The sequence below is a fragment of the Cheilinus undulatus genome, linkage group 21, assembly GCF_018320785.1.
Source record: "Cheilinus undulatus linkage group 21, ASM1832078v1, whole genome shotgun sequence".
Classification (NCBI taxonomy): domain Eukaryota; kingdom Metazoa; phylum Chordata; class Actinopteri; order Labriformes; family Labridae; genus Cheilinus; species Cheilinus undulatus.
In genome coordinates this window covers 25,065,027-25,084,236 of record NC_054885.1, presented here as the reverse complement: position 1 = coordinate 25,084,236, position 19,210 = coordinate 25,065,027, and the positions used below count along the sequence as shown (strand labels likewise).

General features: G+C 39.3%; 1 protein-coding gene across 6 annotated transcripts in view; it reads right to left on the bottom strand.

Annotated features, from left to right (window-relative positions):
- smg1 (SMG1 nonsense mediated mRNA decay associated PI3K related kinase) overlaps positions 1–19,210 on the bottom strand; it is a 247,249-nt gene that overhangs the window by 170,329 nt on the left and 57,710 nt on the right. For 4 of the 6 annotated variants that reach the window (XM_041777927.1, XM_041777929.1, XM_041777930.1 and 1 more), the window contains exons 10-14: positions 9,875–10,048; positions 6,111–6,332; positions 5,699–5,800; positions 3,485–3,775; positions 824–865 (exon numbers count right to left, since the gene is read on the bottom strand). In XM_041777927.1, the coding sequence (XP_041633861.1) occupies positions 824–865; positions 3,485–3,775; positions 5,699–5,800; positions 6,111–6,332; positions 9,875–10,048 (831 nt within the window). The remainder of the gene's footprint in view (positions 1–823; positions 866–3,484; positions 3,776–5,698; positions 5,801–6,110; positions 6,333–9,874; positions 10,049–19,210) is intronic. The other 2 variants (XM_041777931.1, XM_041777933.1) reach the window with 1 other exon arrangement.

Sequence of the window (19,210 nt, the reverse complement as noted above, 5' to 3'; positions counted from 1 at the left end):
CAGCTGCTGGCTCACCTTGCACCAGTACGGCTATTGAAACCCAGGGAAACAAACACCAAACCTTCAGGTGAGCCCCAGCATCAACCCACAACCCTGGTTATAGGGGACTCTATCATCAGGCATGTCAGATCTGGCGCAACTATAACACGTTGTTTCCCGGGAGCCACAGTCCGGGACATTACTGATAAAACCATCCAGGTACTTGCTAATAATCCAGAAATCTCCAAACATCACAATCCACACAGGGGACAAATGACATCTGCAAGCAGCAGCACAGCTCCTGAAAACAGACTTCCTCCACACATTCACAACACTAAAAAGATCCATGGGCCACGTCAATGTGTTCGGTCATATCCCGTCCTGTGGCCATGACTGTGGGCATTTTAGTTGGCTGCTGGCGCTGCACACCTGGCTGTCATCAGCCTGTGCTGCTCACAGCGTCTCCTACATCTCCAACTTTGAAATTTTCTGGAACAGATGGGAGTTGTTCAAAGATGATGGTGTTCATCCAAACTGGGTAGGGGCTATAATGCTATCTGGAAACATTTTCTATAGCGTTTCCCACATGTGTGTCGCCCCTAGGTAACCAAAACACTACAGCAACGTCCACTCCTCCCTTTGATCAGTCCCACTACTATTGACGTCCCCCAGGTCCTAGCGCCAGTGTCAACAGATCCCCACTCTCAACCGTTGCTGTTCATATGGAGCTAGGATCCTGCTCTCCTGAACATTTTCCTACTGGTAAAACAGTAATGAATGCCAGCTTTAAAATAGGCCGTGAATGTCTGCCCCCCCGCCCCAACATAAATAACACCAGGCCCACCTTGCTACTATCTTCATCTTTTTGCATCTTCTTCAATATTACCTGCACAACCAGAAATGACAATATGGTCAGAACTGTATATAAGCACTTCATTTGTGAAAATACAGCAAATGTGTTTGTTCAAGAATATATGTGTCATAACCTGCCCATTATGTCATCATGCAATGAAATGATGGACAATTTTAACTGTATTGTGGGTCACATCATTGACAATATTGTCCCGATTAAGCAAAAGGTACTAAAGAGGAAACCAAAGGCTCCTTGGAGAAATGGGGAAAGCATGAAAAAGTTAAAAAGATCTTGAAGAATGGCTGAACGTAAACGGCGGAAAAACAAACCTCAGGTAAATTATGAAATTTATAAACACGTACTTGCAGTCCACAATAAAGAAATTAAACTGTCCAGACAGCAGCACATCTCAATAATTACAAATGAAAACAAAAATAATACCCGGTACCTGTTCTCTACAGTTGATAGATTGATCAATCCCACCAGATCAACTCCTGCTGACTTTCTATCATCAAATAAGATAGCTGCCCAGTTCACTGCTTACTTCAAAGAAAAAAATTTCTATCATCAGATCGAACACCTTACATAACAGAAACTCCAACCTTTCATACTTATCATTTTGTACAACTGTCCATACTAGAATGCCCACCTTTCAACCTGTTAACATGAGTGATTTTGAGAAAGTAAAATGCAGTCTCAAGTCTTCTACCTGCTCTCTTGACCCCATTCCCACAACACTATTCAAATGCGTCTCTCACCGTTTGTTACAAGATCTTCTACATATTACCAATGCTTCCCTTCAGTCTGGCGATCTTCCCATTTCTCTCAAGCATGCCATTATCACTCCATTACTCAAAAATAACAAGCTTGATCCTTCTATAACCAGCAACTACAGGCTCATCTCTAACCTTCCCTTTGTCAGTAAAATCATAGAAAAAGTCGTCTACAATCAACTACACAATTACCTAACCCATAACAATCTGTCCAATGTCTACCAATCAGGATTCAGAGTCAATCACAGCACTGAAACAGCACTGGTCAAGTTTATGAATGATCTAAAACTCAACAACGATTCAAACAAATGCTCCATCTTAGTATCATTAAATTTAAGCTCCGCCTTTGACACAGTTGACTATAGCATACTACTACACACAGAGAAAACTACATAGGCCTCTCAGGATCAGTCATTCATATCTACAAGACAGAACATTTTCAGTAACACTTGGCAATTTCTCATCAGCACATCTCAGTCTGGATTGTGGGGTGCCACAGGGTTCCGTCCTAGGCCCACTTTAATTCAGTCTTTACATGCTTCCCCTTGGTCCCATAATCCAAAAACACAATGTCTCTTACCATTCATATGCTGATGACACTCAACTATATGTTTCATTGTCTCCTGATAATCTCACTCCCATTAATAATGTGGTCAACTGCACTGATGAAATAAACCACTGGATGTCACAGAACTTTCTCCATCTCAACAAAGACAAAACAGAAATCCTGATTGTAGGTCCACAAAAACAAAGACAAGAACTCCTGTCCATTTCATCTTCACTTCCGTTTAAGCCCAGAGAGCATGTCAGAAATCTCTGTTATCATTGATAATAATCTAAACTTCCAAGATCATATAACCTCCATTACCAAAACAGCCTTTTACCAGCTAAAAAACATTTCTAAACTCAGGTCATTCATGTCTCAATCTGATTCTGAAAAACTGGTTCACGCATTCATATTCAACAGACTTGATTACTTTAACGTCCACTATACTGGACTCCCGAAAAAGACCATAAACCAACTCCAACTCATCCAAAGTTCAGCTCAAGTGTTTACAAGAACAAAGACAATGGAACACATCACACCAATTCTGAGAAATCTTCATTGGCTTCCAGTCCAATACAGGATTGACTATAAAGTTCTGCTTCTTGTTTACAAATCTTTGAATTGTATGGCACCTCAACACCTTTCTGACCTGCTCACAGGCTATAATCCAGTCAGATCACTCAGATCTTCAGGTATGGGCCTCCTCAATGTACCTAAAGTTAGAGGTAAATCTGGTGAAGGAGCATTTAGTCATTACGGTGCTGTCCTATGGAACAAGCTGCCGGCTGACCTGAGAGCTGTAGACACTTTAAGCTCTTTTAAGAGTGCTCTGAAAACACTGCTTTTCACTCATGCCTTTATCTGTTAGATTACAGTGTTGCTGCATTTTTGGATATGTTGTCCTGAAAGAAATAACAACATAAGCTGTATTGTATATGTGTATTCTGTGCTTATGCGTGTGGGTGTGGGTGGGTGTGTGTGTGTGTGTGTGTGTGTGTGGGTGTGTGTGTGGGTGGGTGTTCAAGTTTTTATTGCTTTTATTGTTTGTTTTTATCTTGTGTAAAGCACACTGAGTCTACATTTGTATGAAATGTGCTATATAAATAAAGTTGAATTTAATTGAATTGAAATGCAAAGACAACATTTTAAACTGATCATCTGGCACCTTTTTAATATTTAACATTAATTAATTTATGGTAATACATTAAGAGACCACTAGACATGACAGGAATGCCTGCTTTTCAGCCAGATTTCTGAACTGCTGTATTTCTACTTAAAATGAAAATGGTTGCCATTTACTGATATAAAATGAATGTAAAACATGAAACTCACCCCAATTAGAGAGTTCTTTGTGTTTCCAATGGTGGTAAGGGTGCTGAGGTTGAAGATAAGGATGAACTGGGCAATCTCTGGGGAAAGGGTGAGAGGGGCAAAAGCAGGGTGCTCAATGCTTCTGGGTAGGCCGTCAGGTTCCAGGGCCCTACCAGTGGGTTTCAGGGTTGCCATCAGGCTTGACAAGGCACACGTCATCTCACCCAGCACCATTTTGTAAGCGGCCTCCAGTGTTGGTATGTTTTTCAAACTAAGTAGTGCTTGGTACACACCATGAACAGCTGACATCACCTGTAGCATGTAACACAGACACACACACACACACACACACAAACACAAATAAATAAAGGTTTATCAATATCATATCATATGATAACCTTGCAAAGCTGATGGACTAGATAGGACCAATCACCATTATGAGGCGGAAGCTACAGGACGGATTTGGCTGTACTGGAAGCTGATAGCAATGACTGCCGCAGGTGTAGCCAACAGATATATCAGAACTGGACCACATATCTTTGTTTAAAAAAAAAGAGCAGCTTTGACAGCTTTTCATGGTGGAAAAGATATTTTTCATCTTCTCCTGACCTGCTTTGGTATGAGTTTGTGATAGCTACAGGTGGGGTACAGTTGTACTGTAAGCCTGTATACAAAATGGTTGCCGATGTAGCAATTAGCTTGGATGTAGCTACAGCAGCAGTTTTATCCAACTGGGCCACATTTATTTACTTAAAGAAAAAAAAACAAAAAAACAAACAAAAAAAAAAACATGCTGAAAAGATGTTTTGCTGACCTGCTTTGAATTAAGTTTTATCTGCCAGCAAAAGCAAAAATTTAACAGATGGGATAATTAGTCATTAGGAATGCCCAGATCAGGTTTCTACAGCTGATCACCACTCACCTTTGAGTGAGACAGGCCTATTACCAATCATACCGATCATGGTTTTTGTTTGATATATCAGCTGGTTTTGTGGTTGATCAGTCTTTGTGTCTTACACTTGTAGGATCTCCAACAAATGGAAGAATAACCTGGTAAAAGGAGCACAAAAGCTGTCCTTCTTTCATGAATGAAAACCTGAATGGTAAATAGACTTGAGGCTATAGACTTTTATAACCCTCTGACTACTCAAAGTAGTATGCATTAATGCATGGATGGCAGAGAGGGCTATGGAGAAAGGACATCAGCATTTGCAAATCCCATTTCACATACCACCAACGTAGCAGTGATCAGGGATTAAACCCACAACCTCAAGAATGTGAGACAACCCGACTCTACCTACTGAGCCATAAGGGGTAAGGGGTCACAACAGAGCAGTAAAAAAGGAGCAATGCAATACCTACCCTACAGTAAGGACAATTACACAATTATACATCTTCATTTATTTGAATAAACTGACACCATTATTAATACACAAAAAAATAATGCCTTTTAAATGGGCTATTCAGTGCAAGCAGTCTAGTGCATAATAAGCAGTATGTCTCCAAATATTTCTCAGATACTAGGTAATGCAACCACAGTAATTATTTAATTTAGCTGAGAAAACAAATTTTGCTCAGAAAACAAATGTCGCCTCCTTATTTATTCATGTTTCCTGCCAAACCCCAAATTTCCAATGTTTGAACATTTGTGTCTAGCTTTGCTTAATGGTCATTTTACAGACTTGACCTTCAATGTATTATAATTTCTGTAATGTCAGCTACCATGCTGACAGCTAATAAGTAAGCAAACAGACTTTAATCTGATGAATATTTTGTAACAGAAGGTACTCAAAACAAAGTTTGGGGGATTATAAACAGCTGCTTCAAGTTGGACACAGAAGAGAAGCTGCCAGAGCAGCAACAGCACAAGCCACGGATGCCACAGAAGGACAAGATTATAGGATCAGTGACTCTTAACATTATTACCGATACTTCTGATTATGTTTTTTTAAGAAATATCAGCAGCTCAATTGGAGTGCCCCTAAATAGTCATTATCCTTTTAAATTCAATCCACATTTTGATCTCCACTGATGTCTGTCAACATCATTTTTTTTGTTATTTAATCCCCTTTTTAGATTGTATATTATTTTCAAACATCTGCCAGTACGACATATGGGTTAAATGCTACGGACATACTTCTGGTCAATCAATGTCTTTGAAGAAAAAACTGACTCTTGAATAAATGTCATGTTCTTTACATAAAACTAAAGACAAACCCAGACACACACATTCACCTCTTTCTCTCGATGAAAACGCAGCTTCAACAGCTGAGAGTCTGGTGCCAACAGTTTCTCAACAAAGGTCACAGGCAGCTTCGTGTTGATCTGGTCAACAATCTGAAAGTACAGCAATTTCAATAACCAACAAGATGAAAAGAAACATGTAAAGAACAGATCGTCAAATACACATAATAACCTGAAGAAAACTTTTTAAAAGGTGTTTAAATAAAATTATGATACAAAAAATGTCATTAAAAAAATAGAGTAAAAAAATACAGTAGAGCATCCATTTCACTTGATCTATGATGCTTTGTGTGTAACTAATTTCTTTAGGTTCCTATGGCACAGAATAGGGTTACCAGGATTAAGACAAATAAAACAAAAAGCATGTTTGGTTGAATCCCTTAAGTCACTAAAAGAAAGGTACCAGAGTAAGAAGGCTAAGCACTGCAACATTGTAGTCAGAACCACAGGCCCGGCAGCAGTCCAGTTGATCCAGGCCATAGGCTAAGACAGCCTCCATCAGCTGACCGCAGGGCTCAACACTAGCCAGCAACACACCAACACACTCATTCCCAGCAGTGAGAACCATCTCAGAGAACTGGACCTGCTTTGCAGTGGTAACACAAGTCAAAACCCGGTTCAGAACCTGAAAAAAAAAAAAAAAAAAAACACAAAAAATAAAGATAATACAAACTCTGTTGGTGATGTAAACTAGATCAAGGTGACAATACTCAAATGTTCTAACACCTGCCTGATGTCTTTTAAATAGCCTGGAAGGCAATGAGAGAATAGGTAGAGTACAAGACCAGTGTCTGAGGGCAGCTATCACCACTGCCAGAAGGGTCATTTTGAGACACTGGATGGGTCAGAATATTCCAACATATTCTGAGTCGTTCATGGCTTTATAAAAAAACGGCCTCCTATGAGTGGTTAATGTACAAAATAAACGGTAATCTAGGTGCTTATATGGAACCAGGTAGCCCTTTTCTCACACACATCAGGGAATCTTAGACCAAGGAGAAGTGCCTCTTGTTTGACTGGCTGGAGGGATGGGGGAAGAAAATTTTAAAAAAGAATTTCCTTCAAGATTTGTCACTCTGCTTGATATTTTTTATTTTTATTGATATTATTTTTGTCATTGTTGTGGTTTATATTGTTATTTATTCATTTGCGGTTAATTAATTTTCTTGTCTTAATTTATTATCTTTATTTCTATTATTACTATTACTTTTGTCATTGCCATTATTTATTCATTTATGTTTCTACCATCATATCATTATTATTATGTACAGTTTCCTGGATACTTTCCTCTCTATTTTGTCTTGATGTTGTTTGAATAATCTTTTATTAACCTATTTTTGTAAATGTGATAATGGGTTAAGATACCTTCATCCTAATGTGGAGACAGAGTTGGTCAACATACCTGTGTGTTCAATTACAGTTGTATTACCTTATCTTGTGTTACTTGGAACAAATGAGTGACTCTTATAAAAGTGATAATACTGTTCCTGAAACTGAAGGAAACAATTAAAAATATAAATTAAAAAAAAGTTACATATTAAAGTGTCAGAGTGGTTATGGGGAATTAATTATTCAGCCAAATAAGGAAAAATCTATAACATAATAATTTAAAAAAACACTCATTTAAATTGGACTGAGCTGCATCCTTAGTCCTTAAACTTGCTCCATATCATTTGAGGTGGTGCTTTGTGCACTCTGAGATTGTAAAAATTTGCACATTTTAACTAAAGTCAAATACTTAACATACTGGTGCATCTCAAAAAATTAGAATATCATGAAAAAGTTCAATATTTTTTGTCACTTGTTTCTGAAAGTGAAGCCGATATATTACATACTCACTACACACGGAGTGAAGTATTTCAAGCCTTTATTTCTTGAAACGTTCATGATAATGGCTTACAGATAAGAAAACCCAAAATTCAGTGTCTCGAAAAATTAGAATATTACATAAGATCAATTAAAAAAAGGATACATCAGGCCAGTTTGCTGGCCAATAAAGCACAGTAACACCATGGTCGCTGAACCAGCTTTTGGTGCCTTTGGCAGTGTGGGCAGGTGCCAAGTCCTGCTGTAAAACTGAAATCAGCATCTCCATAAAGCCTGTCAGCAGAAGGAAGCATGAAGGTCTCTAAAATGTCCTGGTAGATGGCTGCATTGACTGTGGACTTCAGAAAACACAGTGGACCAAAACCAGCAGATGCCATGGCAGCCCAAATCATCACTGACTGTGGAAACTTCACATTGGACTTCAAGCAATTTGGATTTAAGGTCCCAGAATCTGGAGGAAGAGTGGAGAGGCACAGAATCCAAGTGGCTTGAAGTCCAGTGAGAAGTTTCCACAGTCAGTGATGATTTGGGCTGCCATGGCATCTGCTGGTGTTGGTCCACTGTGTTTTCTGAAGTCCAGTCAATGCAGCCATCTACTAGGACATTTTAGAGTACATCATGTTTCCTTCTGCTGACAAGCTTTACGGAGATGCTGATTTCATTTTCCAGCAGGACTTGGCACCTGCCCACACTGTGAAAGATACCAAAAACTGCTTCAGTGACCATGGTGTCACTGTGCTTGATTGGCCAGTGAACTGGCCTGACCTGAACCCCATAGAGAATCTATGGAGTATTGTCAAGAGGAAGATGAGAGACACCAGACCCAACAATGCAGATGACCTGAAGGCCGCTATCAAAGCAACCTGGGCTTTAGTTACACCTGAGCAGTGCCACAGGCTGATCGCCTCCATGCCACACCGCACTGATGCCGTAATTCATGCAAAAGGATGCCCAAGCAAGTATTGAAGGCATAGAAATGAACATACTTTTCAGAAGCCTGACATTTCTGTTGAAAATATACTTTTTTAAATTGATCTTATGTAATATTCAAATTTTTCAAGACACTAAATTTTGGGTTTTCTTATCTGTAAGCCATAATCATCAACATTTCAAGAAATAAAGGTTTGAAATACTTCACTCTGTGTGTAGTGAGTATATAATATATGGATTTCACTTTCAGAAACAAGTGACAAAAAATATTGAACTTTTTCATGATATTCTAATTTTTTGAGATGCACTAGTAAAGGTCTTGTCAGGGTATTTGCTGAAAATCTGACCTCAAACATTTTCAAACAGTCTTGTTAACTGATGAGTGCCGTGCAACCCTGGATGGCCCAGATGGATAAAGTAGTGGATGTTGGTGGATGGCCACCATGTCCCAACAAGGCTGCGAGTCATGTTTTGGGCCGGAACCATGGGGAGAGAACTGGTAGGCCCCTTTAGGGTCCTTGAAGGTGTGAAAATGACCTCGGAAAAGTATATGACTACTTTCTTCCATGGTACAAAAAGAAGAACCATGCCCTCCGTAGCAAAATTATCTTCATGCATGACAATGCACCATCTCATGCTGCAAAGAATACCTCTGTGCCATTGGCTGCTATGGGCATAAAAGGAGAGAAACTCATGGTCTTGCCCCCATTCTCCCCTGACCTCAACCCTACTGAGAACTTCTGGAGAATCCTCAAGCAAAAGATCTATGAGGGTGGGAGGGAGTTCACATCAAAACAGCAGCTTTGGGAGGCTATCCTGACATCTTTCAAAGAAATTCAAGCAGAAACTCTCCAAAAACTCACAAGTTCAATGGATGCAAGAATTGTGAAGGCGGTTATCAAAGAAGGGGTTTTATGATAACATGTAACTTGGTCTGTTAAGATGTTTTGATTGAAATAGCTTTTGATTTCAGTAAATATGACCTCCTAATGCTGTAAATTCAACAAATGACCATTTTCAGTTTTTTTACAACCTAAAAAATGTTTTGAGATGTATCACCTTTTTGTACTCTAAGACCCTGAGGACACCCTGCTTGTGGTAAGAAAAACACGTGGACCTGTATCATAAGGGTTTTAGCAGTTCAAATATCATACATGATGTTGACTTCAAACAGAAATTTGTTTTATTTACTATTTTATGTGTGTGTAATGAAAGGGTCTCAGCTTTTCTTTTTCTTGTCTCAGCTTTTCTTCTTATTGAACTAAATAGGATCAGGCAACAACAACAAAAAAAAAGCTTGTGGAATTTCCCAAACCTGTTATAATGGAAGATCTGCTTATTTTCTAACAGAATGCTCGAGCTTTATCTATTGCATGATCTTTTGTCATCTCAGGTAGGTGGGGCTCTTACATCAGTGACGTAGACCTCAGTAATGGGTGGGCCTCTGAATGGGTTGAATCTCTCTCCGATGCTGCGGACCACTGTGCTGAAGACCCTCAGCAGAGCTGCCAGCTTCGGCAGAGACACTGAGGGAGGGGGGATGTCATCATCCAGCACTTCACCAGACACAACATGGTTCAGATCCTGAACAAATATAGACACAACCAACTCCTTACAACACAATTTTATAATCTCTATGCCGCACATGAACTGCCAGATTTCATTACTTTGGTTAGAATCATTTAAACAGGATTTCTTCCCTTTTAATTAGGTGTCTTGAAGACACTCATTTATTACTTTCACAATAAAAACAAGTACCTGTTCCCCTTTGAGCATGCTGCATAAATCTTTGATTCTTCTCAATGTTCAGAGTAAATATATCCAATTTAATAAAAATGTGTTTTCCTTGTCCATATCATATAATTATATATCTATATCATCTCTTTAGAACCAACATGCCAACATTAGTGTTTGCAACAGACAGAATTAGAGTTGAGGAATGAGACAGCAATGTCCAATATAGGGATCCTCCCCCTTTAGCTAAAAGCAATAATAGAGGAGAAAAAACAGAAAGCATTTTTTAAGTTACCAGTCACATAACTACAGTAAATGTCCAAATACTGAATACAAATACCCAAACAGACACTCATAATTCATCAGCTCTTTTTTTTGTATATTAACTAGGAGGCAGTCATTGTGTTCACATAACTTGAGGTCTTATAACTTAACACATAAAACATAACTTGAGGTTAAGAACTTGTTATAACACCTTAAACCTAATGTTGACCAGTCAAACATGTTCACTTACAAACACACACAAAAAAAAGTCACCATCTGTTTAATTGTACCCCAATTGATTTACTCTTCTGCTAAGGAAGTTCTTTGAAGTTGATCAAAGGCTCATGTGTTTGGACAACTGCTCAGAGGCGTGTTTTAGATGGTATTAGAAGGAACTAAAATAGCTGTTCATTGGGCAAGCCTCATCACTGCTAACCGCTGTGTAGTTGTGTGTGTGTGTTTGCTCCCTCTGATCAGAGAATTAAACTGTTGATGCATGTTATCTTACCAGTCTTGTTTTTTGACTCTCTACAGGCAATCGAGAAATTACAATAACAACCATTTCATTCCATTCACTCCACATTCATACAGTGATGGCAGAGATTGCTATGGAGAATTGCCTGTCAGTGTTAGTTATTCCCATTCATACACATTCATACAAATCACATGCCATTGACAATGTAATGGGAGCAAATTAGGTTAGGTGTCTTGCATGAGGACACATCAAGATGTGACTGCAGGGGCTGGGGACTGAACCCACAACCTTCAAATTGCATAACCAATTGGGCCACAGTTGCCCCACAAAGTGACAACAGGAATTCAGAAAATTCTGCAACGTTATTAAAAATAAAATCCGAAATATCACATTGATATAAGTATTCAGACTAGGGCTGTTACGATATCAGATTTTCACTTCACAAGGTGCAACATCTGCTATAATGTTAACTGAAACAAAATCATTTGTGGATAGCAGGGGACAGAGCATTTGTGTGCAACTGAAGAATGACAACTAATAACTTTGGAATAATCCAATGTCTACTCAACAATCCCTGGCATATTTTTCATTTTCTGTTTCCATTCTGTTTCCAAACTGTGTTCAAGTGGCACTGGATCATTTATACAATATTATCATATGCACATTTTTAACATGACATTGAAATTTTATTTTTTAATGCCACAATTATCGTCAATACCGGTATACCACAACAGCCCTAATTCAGACCCTTGGCAACCACACTTGAAATATAGTTGAGGTGCCTTCCATTTCCATTTCTTCCATCATTGCTGAGATTTTTGTACATCTTGATTTGAGTTCACCTGTTGTAAAATTCATCCATCCATCCATTTTCTATATCCCTTATCCCGTTTGGGGTTGGGGGGGGCAAGGGCTGGAGCCAATCAAAGCTGTCAATGGGCAAGAGGCAGGGTACGCCCTGGACTGGCTGCCAGTCAATCACAGGGCTGACATATAGAGACAGACAACCAGGCACACTCACATTCACACCTACAGCCAATTTAGAGTCACCAAATAACCTAGTGAGCATGACTTTGGTGGTGGGAGGAAGCCAGGGTACCAGTAGAGAACCCCTGCATGCATGGGGAGAACATGCAAACTCTGCACAGAATGGCTCTGACAAGGAAGTGAACCAGGGATCTTCTTGCTGTGAGTGGTAAAATTTAACTGACTGGAAATTATTTTAAAAAGGCACACACCTCTCTATAGAGGATCTTACAGCTGGCAATTAAGGCTGAATGATTTGAGAAAATAATCTAATTGTGATTTTTTTTCCCCCAATATTGCGATTGCGATTGAATACTCAATTATTTTTAGGTTCCTTATCTTGTGTATGATTCAACAAACACAAGCAGTTAATCACTCTATATTATAACCAACACAATACTAGATAAATTAAACTAGGAATTAAGGATTTGAAAAAAATATATAACCGGGATTTTGGCTCATATAGCAATTTGATATCGATTACTATACTGATAGGATAATACTTTTCATTTTAATCAAGAAAATCATATACACAAACAAAAGTAGGATTTTATTGAACTATTCTGAATTAAAGACACTTGTATGTTTGCATAATGTGTAGGGCATGAAATCTCTGCTGCAAAAAAAATGCATCAAATTGGTATTTTGACACATTTCAGGTTAAAAAACATATTGCACTGTCTGCGATTTGAAAATTGCAGCAGGCCATATTGCGATTTAATCTAATTGCAATTAATTGCCCAACCCTACTGGCAATGCATATCAAAGCAAAAACCAAGTCATAAGGTCAAATGAACTGCCTGCAGAGCTCAGAGACAAGATTGTTGCAAGGCAACTGATCTGGGGAAGTCTACAAAAAAGCTTCTGATGCATTGAAGATTCCGAAGAGCACAATGGCCTCCATAATGGCACAACCAGGACTCTTTCAAGAGCAGGTCACACTGCCAAACTGAGCAATCAGGGGAGAAGGGCCTTAGTACGAGAGGTGACCAAGAACCAAATGGTCACTCTGGCTGAGTTCCAGAGATCCTGTGTGGAGATGGGACAAAGTTCCAAAAGGACACCCATCACTACAGCTCTTCACAGATCTGGGTTTTATGGCAGAGCTGCTATCTAGAAGACTCTCCTCAGTGCAAAACACAGGAAACCCCACTTGGAGTTTGCAAAAAAAAAGCACCTGTAGGACTCTCAGACTGTGAAAAACAAAATTCTCTGGTCTGACGAAACCAAGATTGATCTTTTTTGCCTCGATTCTAAACGTGATGCCTGGAGGAAACCAGGCACTGCTCATTACCTGCCCAATACCATCCCAACAATGAAACATGGTGGTGGCAGCATCACACTTTGGGGTGTTTTTTAGTAACAGGGAGTGGGAGACTGGTTGTGGGAAAGCCAATTGGAGAAAAGTATAGAGAATTAAATTAAAACCTGTTATGCAGCTCTCAGGACACCAGACTTGGCTGAAAGGTTCACCTTCTCAAATGAAAATGACCCAAAGCACACAGTCAACGTAACACAGGGGTGTCTTGAAGTAGGGCTGGGCGATTACAGCAAAAATCATAATTACGATCAACTGAACTATTTTCCTCAATTATGGTTAATAAACGGTTATTCTGCCCCCTTTCTCGGTTTGTGCTGTAAATATTTGTATCATTTTAAAACAAATACCTGAAATTTTGTATATGTTAAAGTTTAATGCATAAATCTTGTGTGATTCCAGAACAAAATTATGTGGCTTAATCTATACAATTCTGTTCTCTTTAATCAGTTTTGCACCCTTGTAGTAATTAAACCAGAGTGGTGCTTTGACTGGCCATTTTCAAATGAATTTCCTGGCCTGAACTCTTGAAAAAGATTTAAAATTACACAGATTTTCTTTCCTTAAAAACTGTCATTGACATCAGCTACTGACATTGACATCAGTTACAATTAAGCAACAACAAGAATAATATAGCAAAAACTACCAGACCGCTGTTTTTTAAGAAAAACTAATCTATATCTGAAACAAGTCACAAAAATGATAATTCCTTTTAATAATCATATTCCTTATTATCCTGACATGCCAGTTGGATTTGTTTCACACATCCATCTGGGAAAGCTTTAATAGGAAACTTTTGAGAAAAGGCAAAGGATTTGAAAAAACTCGGAGTGTGATTGGATGAATGTTCTGTCTATCACATCTCTACAGGTCAATAAGAGCAACAAAACACGTGACGTAGCAGTTATCGAGCTGCGTGTGCGCATTTACTAAGGAATAACGCGGAACATTGCGACTATAGACATGTAAGTACTCGACTTTTGTCATTTTTGAAAAGAAAACAACTCATTGCTGTTCTTTGTTCTTCTTTTAACAAAGAAATGTTGTCAAGTTCTGATAAAACTGGCGCTTTAGCAGCATCCACGCTAATCTCTTCCTCCATAACTGCACCAGCTCTTGCTGCTGCTTGTTAATGTCATGACTCTGCTGCGCCTGAAAGTGCTGCCCCTCGTTGCTGATTGGTCCTGTCACTTTCTAATCGGGCCCAAACGTTTCAGATAGGTGCTTAACAAGATGGATTCGCCAGGGAAAAACAAGGAAATGGTCGTGTCCATCTGCTTTGCAAGGTTAATTCCTTATTGCAATAAAAGAAAATATTTAAAATTTTTATCCGTGTCTATTATTAAAAAAACCTTTATCACTGAGGTGTACTATTTTTATCATATAGCTTAATGCTATCTATTCTATTGGTGTTTTCCATAAAATTAAACTAACATAAACTCATCTTGTCTCCCCCCTGCACCCCCTCATTTTTTCATAGGAAACACACACAGCAGCTCGCCTGTTTCTCACCTGTTCTACTTTCTTTCTCTCCCTAACCTGACAAGAGTTTCTTCATACATTCACAAAGTAAACAATGGCAGAAGTTGACGTTTAAGGCCCTGTCCACACAGAGACAAAAACGATATATTGCCATTTCGTTGTGAAAAAGTTTTCCGTAGAGATGGGATCGTTTCAGGAAATATCTGTGTAAGCATGGAACCACTGAAAACGCTGTAGTGCATATGCCGAGCCTGTACGTGGCGCTGTATTACTGTCAGGAAATGCACCAAAAGAGAAGAAGAACATCATAAAAACTGACAAAAACTTTTCGTTCTGGATTTAAGAACATATGGTGTGTGCGTTTTGCGGTGGTGGTAAAGAGCATCAGATTTTGCTGTAAAAACCATAACACGCTCAGTAGCTTCTGCAGCACAAACACAACCGTGTAGTCTGCCATTATTGTTTTGGCCGGACCCGCACAGGTGCCTTAAGGGAGCTATGCTGTGTGTGACGTAATCGTTTCAAGAAAGATGCTGATAGCCGTCCATACGGAGACAAAACGGTAGTTGTTTACGGATTTGTGCACTCTGGGACCCATTTTTAAAAAGTATCATTTACAGTCACCCAAAACGCCATTTCCGTGTGGATGAAACGCTGATACTACAAAAAATTTTTGCGTATTCGCCTGAATTCGTCTCCGTGGATGGGGCTTCACAGGAGAGGATGCATCTACAGGAGAGACCTGATGAAACAGTATGCAGAAAGAGAGAGAGAGATGCAGAGCAAGTGACCACTGCCCACTTATTGATTGATCACGGATGGCATCGATCTCCATAACTAGATATCTTTGGGGTTAATTTACTAATGTGTGACGCCCAGATAGGATTATGTTTGGTCAACGCTGTATATGTATTACCTTAATCGTATCATACAAATACCGGCCTGATGTGCAGAAAGAGAGAGGAAAAATCAAAGCGAGCCCCCTGTCGCCTGCCCCGCAGTTTGAATTTTATTCCGTAGTGCTTCCATGTATTATTAGATGAGGCTGTGTCACGTGACTGCCTCTCACGTAGTGTGCTTCTATGGTGCACTATTAGAGAGACTTACAAGGGGACAAAACTGAAATAACCGACACAGCAGGTTTATGTCGGTTATTGGCTCTGAATTAATTTTTCAATTAATCGCCCAGCACTATCTTGAGGACAACTCTGTGAAGGTCCTATTTTGGCACAGCCAGAACCTTGACTTGAACCCTATTGAACATCTCTGGAGCTACCTGAAATTGTCTGTACACCAACAGTCCCCATCTGACCGGACTGAGCTTGTGACGACTTCCAAAGAAGAATGGTAGCAAATCCCCCAGTCCATGTATGCAAACATCGTTGCATCATATTCAAAAAGTCTCTTGGCCGTAACTTTTACAAAAGGTGCTCCAATTAAGTGACGAGTAAGGGTCTGAATACTTGAGCCAATGTGAAGTTTCAGGTTTTTCTTTTTTAGAAATTTGAAGGGAAAAAAAAACAATCTCAATTCTGTTTTTACTTTGTCACCATGGTGAACTAAGCGTAGATTAGTGAGAGAAAAATGAATTTAAAAAATTGTTGCATCACGCTGCAACATAAAACTTAAAAATGTGGAGGGGGTCTGAGTCAATGTTCCATCTAATTTCTAAAACTCCTGAGCAGGTATGCAACCCCCCTGAGCAACTGTGTGTTACATCTGACACATGCACTACATCCACATGGCAGCACCATGGCATCACCTGATATACCCAAATATCATTTCAAGTCATATTAACAATGATATTAATAATCACTTTTCAAGTAACAAAACAAGTAACAGTCAGCTTTTATGTTTGACTATCAGTTCTTATTTTAATATGGATCATTGATTACAAAACAAAATGAATTTAATGTGTTTAAGCTTTTTATTCCAAAACCTGCATATTCCTTGTCTACTTGTATTGTGGACCTGACTCATGCAACATGGTGGCCACGGTGACATCCAGCCATCCAGCAAATCTCCCGTTACACATTTTGTCAGTGCTCAGTGATACCTGAATTTGAACCATAAACAGATTCATTAAAATTAATGTAATGTAATTGCTATGCTTGTTAATCCGAAAACTCACATATTCTTCGTCTACATGTTTTTCCTTATGTGGAGGACCTGCCTCTATTAATATAACGCAGACGCACAAAGAAAACAAAGAAGATGTTCAGATCAAGTGATTTCTGGTATTAGAAGACGAGATATGGCGGTGATGGCCTGACTCTTGGAATTCTGGCGCAAGAATGCAGCAATTGTGCACAATTTATTAAATTCCCACAACAACTCTGAAACATGTAATGCAGGTAAAATCCTGCAATCCCCTGTATATCACGCTGCAAACTGTCAAACCGGGAGGAAACGTGGTTAAAATTAGCCACAGTTGGGCGGGCTCAGGTCCACACCAACTCCCTCTTGACCTTCTAACCACAGCAGGCAGAAACACACAAGGCCCCTCTAAGGTGTGTGGGGGCAGGTGTGCCATGAATATAGGAGGGGTCAATTCCTATACAGACTATGACTGAGCAGCCCACGATGTATGAAATGACTATATCATGAACACTGAGTACAAATTGTGTGGAAGTTTGAAGCTGTCGGCGTGCATTTCTTGTGATAGTTTTGCTTCTTCCATTGTCCCTGAACGCATCTCACACAGCAGAGAGCTCACTCTCCCGCCCATCAAGAAAACTCCTGAGCACATGCGCGCTTTTGTATCAGGGGAGGAGAGAGAAGCATGGAACAATGAAGGAAGTAAACAGAGCGGCTAGCCCAGTTAGCAGTGAGTTAACGATGGATATGTCATCTTGCAGTGGTTCAGCTTTAAAAAGGAAGAGGTCAAACTAAACACAGTAATCGTTAAAATATGCCAAGATTACGGCGGCAGCAACACAACACATTGCTAAAGACATGAGCCCAGTGTTGTTGAAAAGCCAGGATTTAAAAATCTCATAAAGACACTCCACAGAGAAAACGCAATTTGCCTGGGCGTGACAAATTTGATGAAAACTCTCAGCCAGAGTCATACATGGCAGAGAGAAGATGGCCCAGCAGCAGACAAATGTGATCCACATCTCCACAACTATGGAGTCTTATCTCAGCAAAAGGTCTAAAAACGCTCCCATGTCATGAACTTGTCAGAAACTGGTCTAACATTCATCAGCACAGATAACAGGACTATCGTAATCATATCTATGAGTCTGAATGGTGGACAAGACTGAAGGGTTTTGGTCTTTGGCTGCATGCAGGATTGGTGGGTTGTGTATAGGTTTGCTTCACTCTTAATGAGGAAAATAATCTTTTTATGATCAACAACAGTAAACAAAAGAGAAAAAAATTCAGAACTTTCCATACTCTAAAAAAGACAGTATTGTATGATTAATGTATTTTTGATTTATGAGTAAAAGACTGAATAAAGTCCTTTTTAAAATAAAAGAGTGTGCTAAATTTGACTTTTTATTGATTTTAACCCATTCTGCATACAATTCTTTTTAAAATTCCAATATAACCATCCATTTTAATCACCAAGCTGATATGATTTAGGGCTGAATCAAACATTATGCAGCTACTTAGAGAACACTTCAAAATACTGCGATATATATTGTGTATTGGGATATAGTAAAAATATTTTGCAATATAAATTTTAGGCCGTATCGCCCAGCCCTATTCCCAACCCTGTCACTCATACATGCATGCATGCATAAATATTGATTGATAGAGAAAATAAAAAATGTATGCTAATTCTTTATCAAAATAATAGACTAGCTGAATGGTTTACATTAAGTTCACATGTGGGAAAGATGTAAACAGCTGTTTTAACACCAGTTTACTGCTTCACTCCCTTTAGCTGATGTCTTTTTGTAACATCTGTAGAAGTTATCTAAACTTAAAACAAAAAGTAAGGCAATTTGTGTTTGGTACATTATTTCTTTGTTGTTACAATGCTTCTTTGTAATAAATCTTATACCACTTGAAAGCCTGTTTATTACCCTTTTAAATGATGCCAAATTTGTAAGGATCATGCATTTGTGTGATGAGCAGCAGAGCTGAGTATGTGGGTTGCACCCTTGAAAAATGTGCCAAATCTTCTCTGCCAGTGCCAAACAGCTTGTTTTGCTGTGGCTACTGACTCTTGTTTTGAGCTTCTGGTACTCCCAGGTGCTGCCAATCAGGTGCCTGATTGGCAGCACCTGTGAGCATGGGCCCTGCTCAAGTGGTCAGTAGATGTCTGCTTCAAGAACCGGCATGCCTCGTTTGACTGATCTGGATAGGGCCTGTCGGTTGGGCAACTTCAAGCTGGTGTTCTGCAAAACCAAGTTGCGGCGTTGTTTGGAGTTAATCCTAGTACCATCTCCAAACTGAAGGCCAAGTTCCATATAAGAAGACAACACCCTAAGAATAC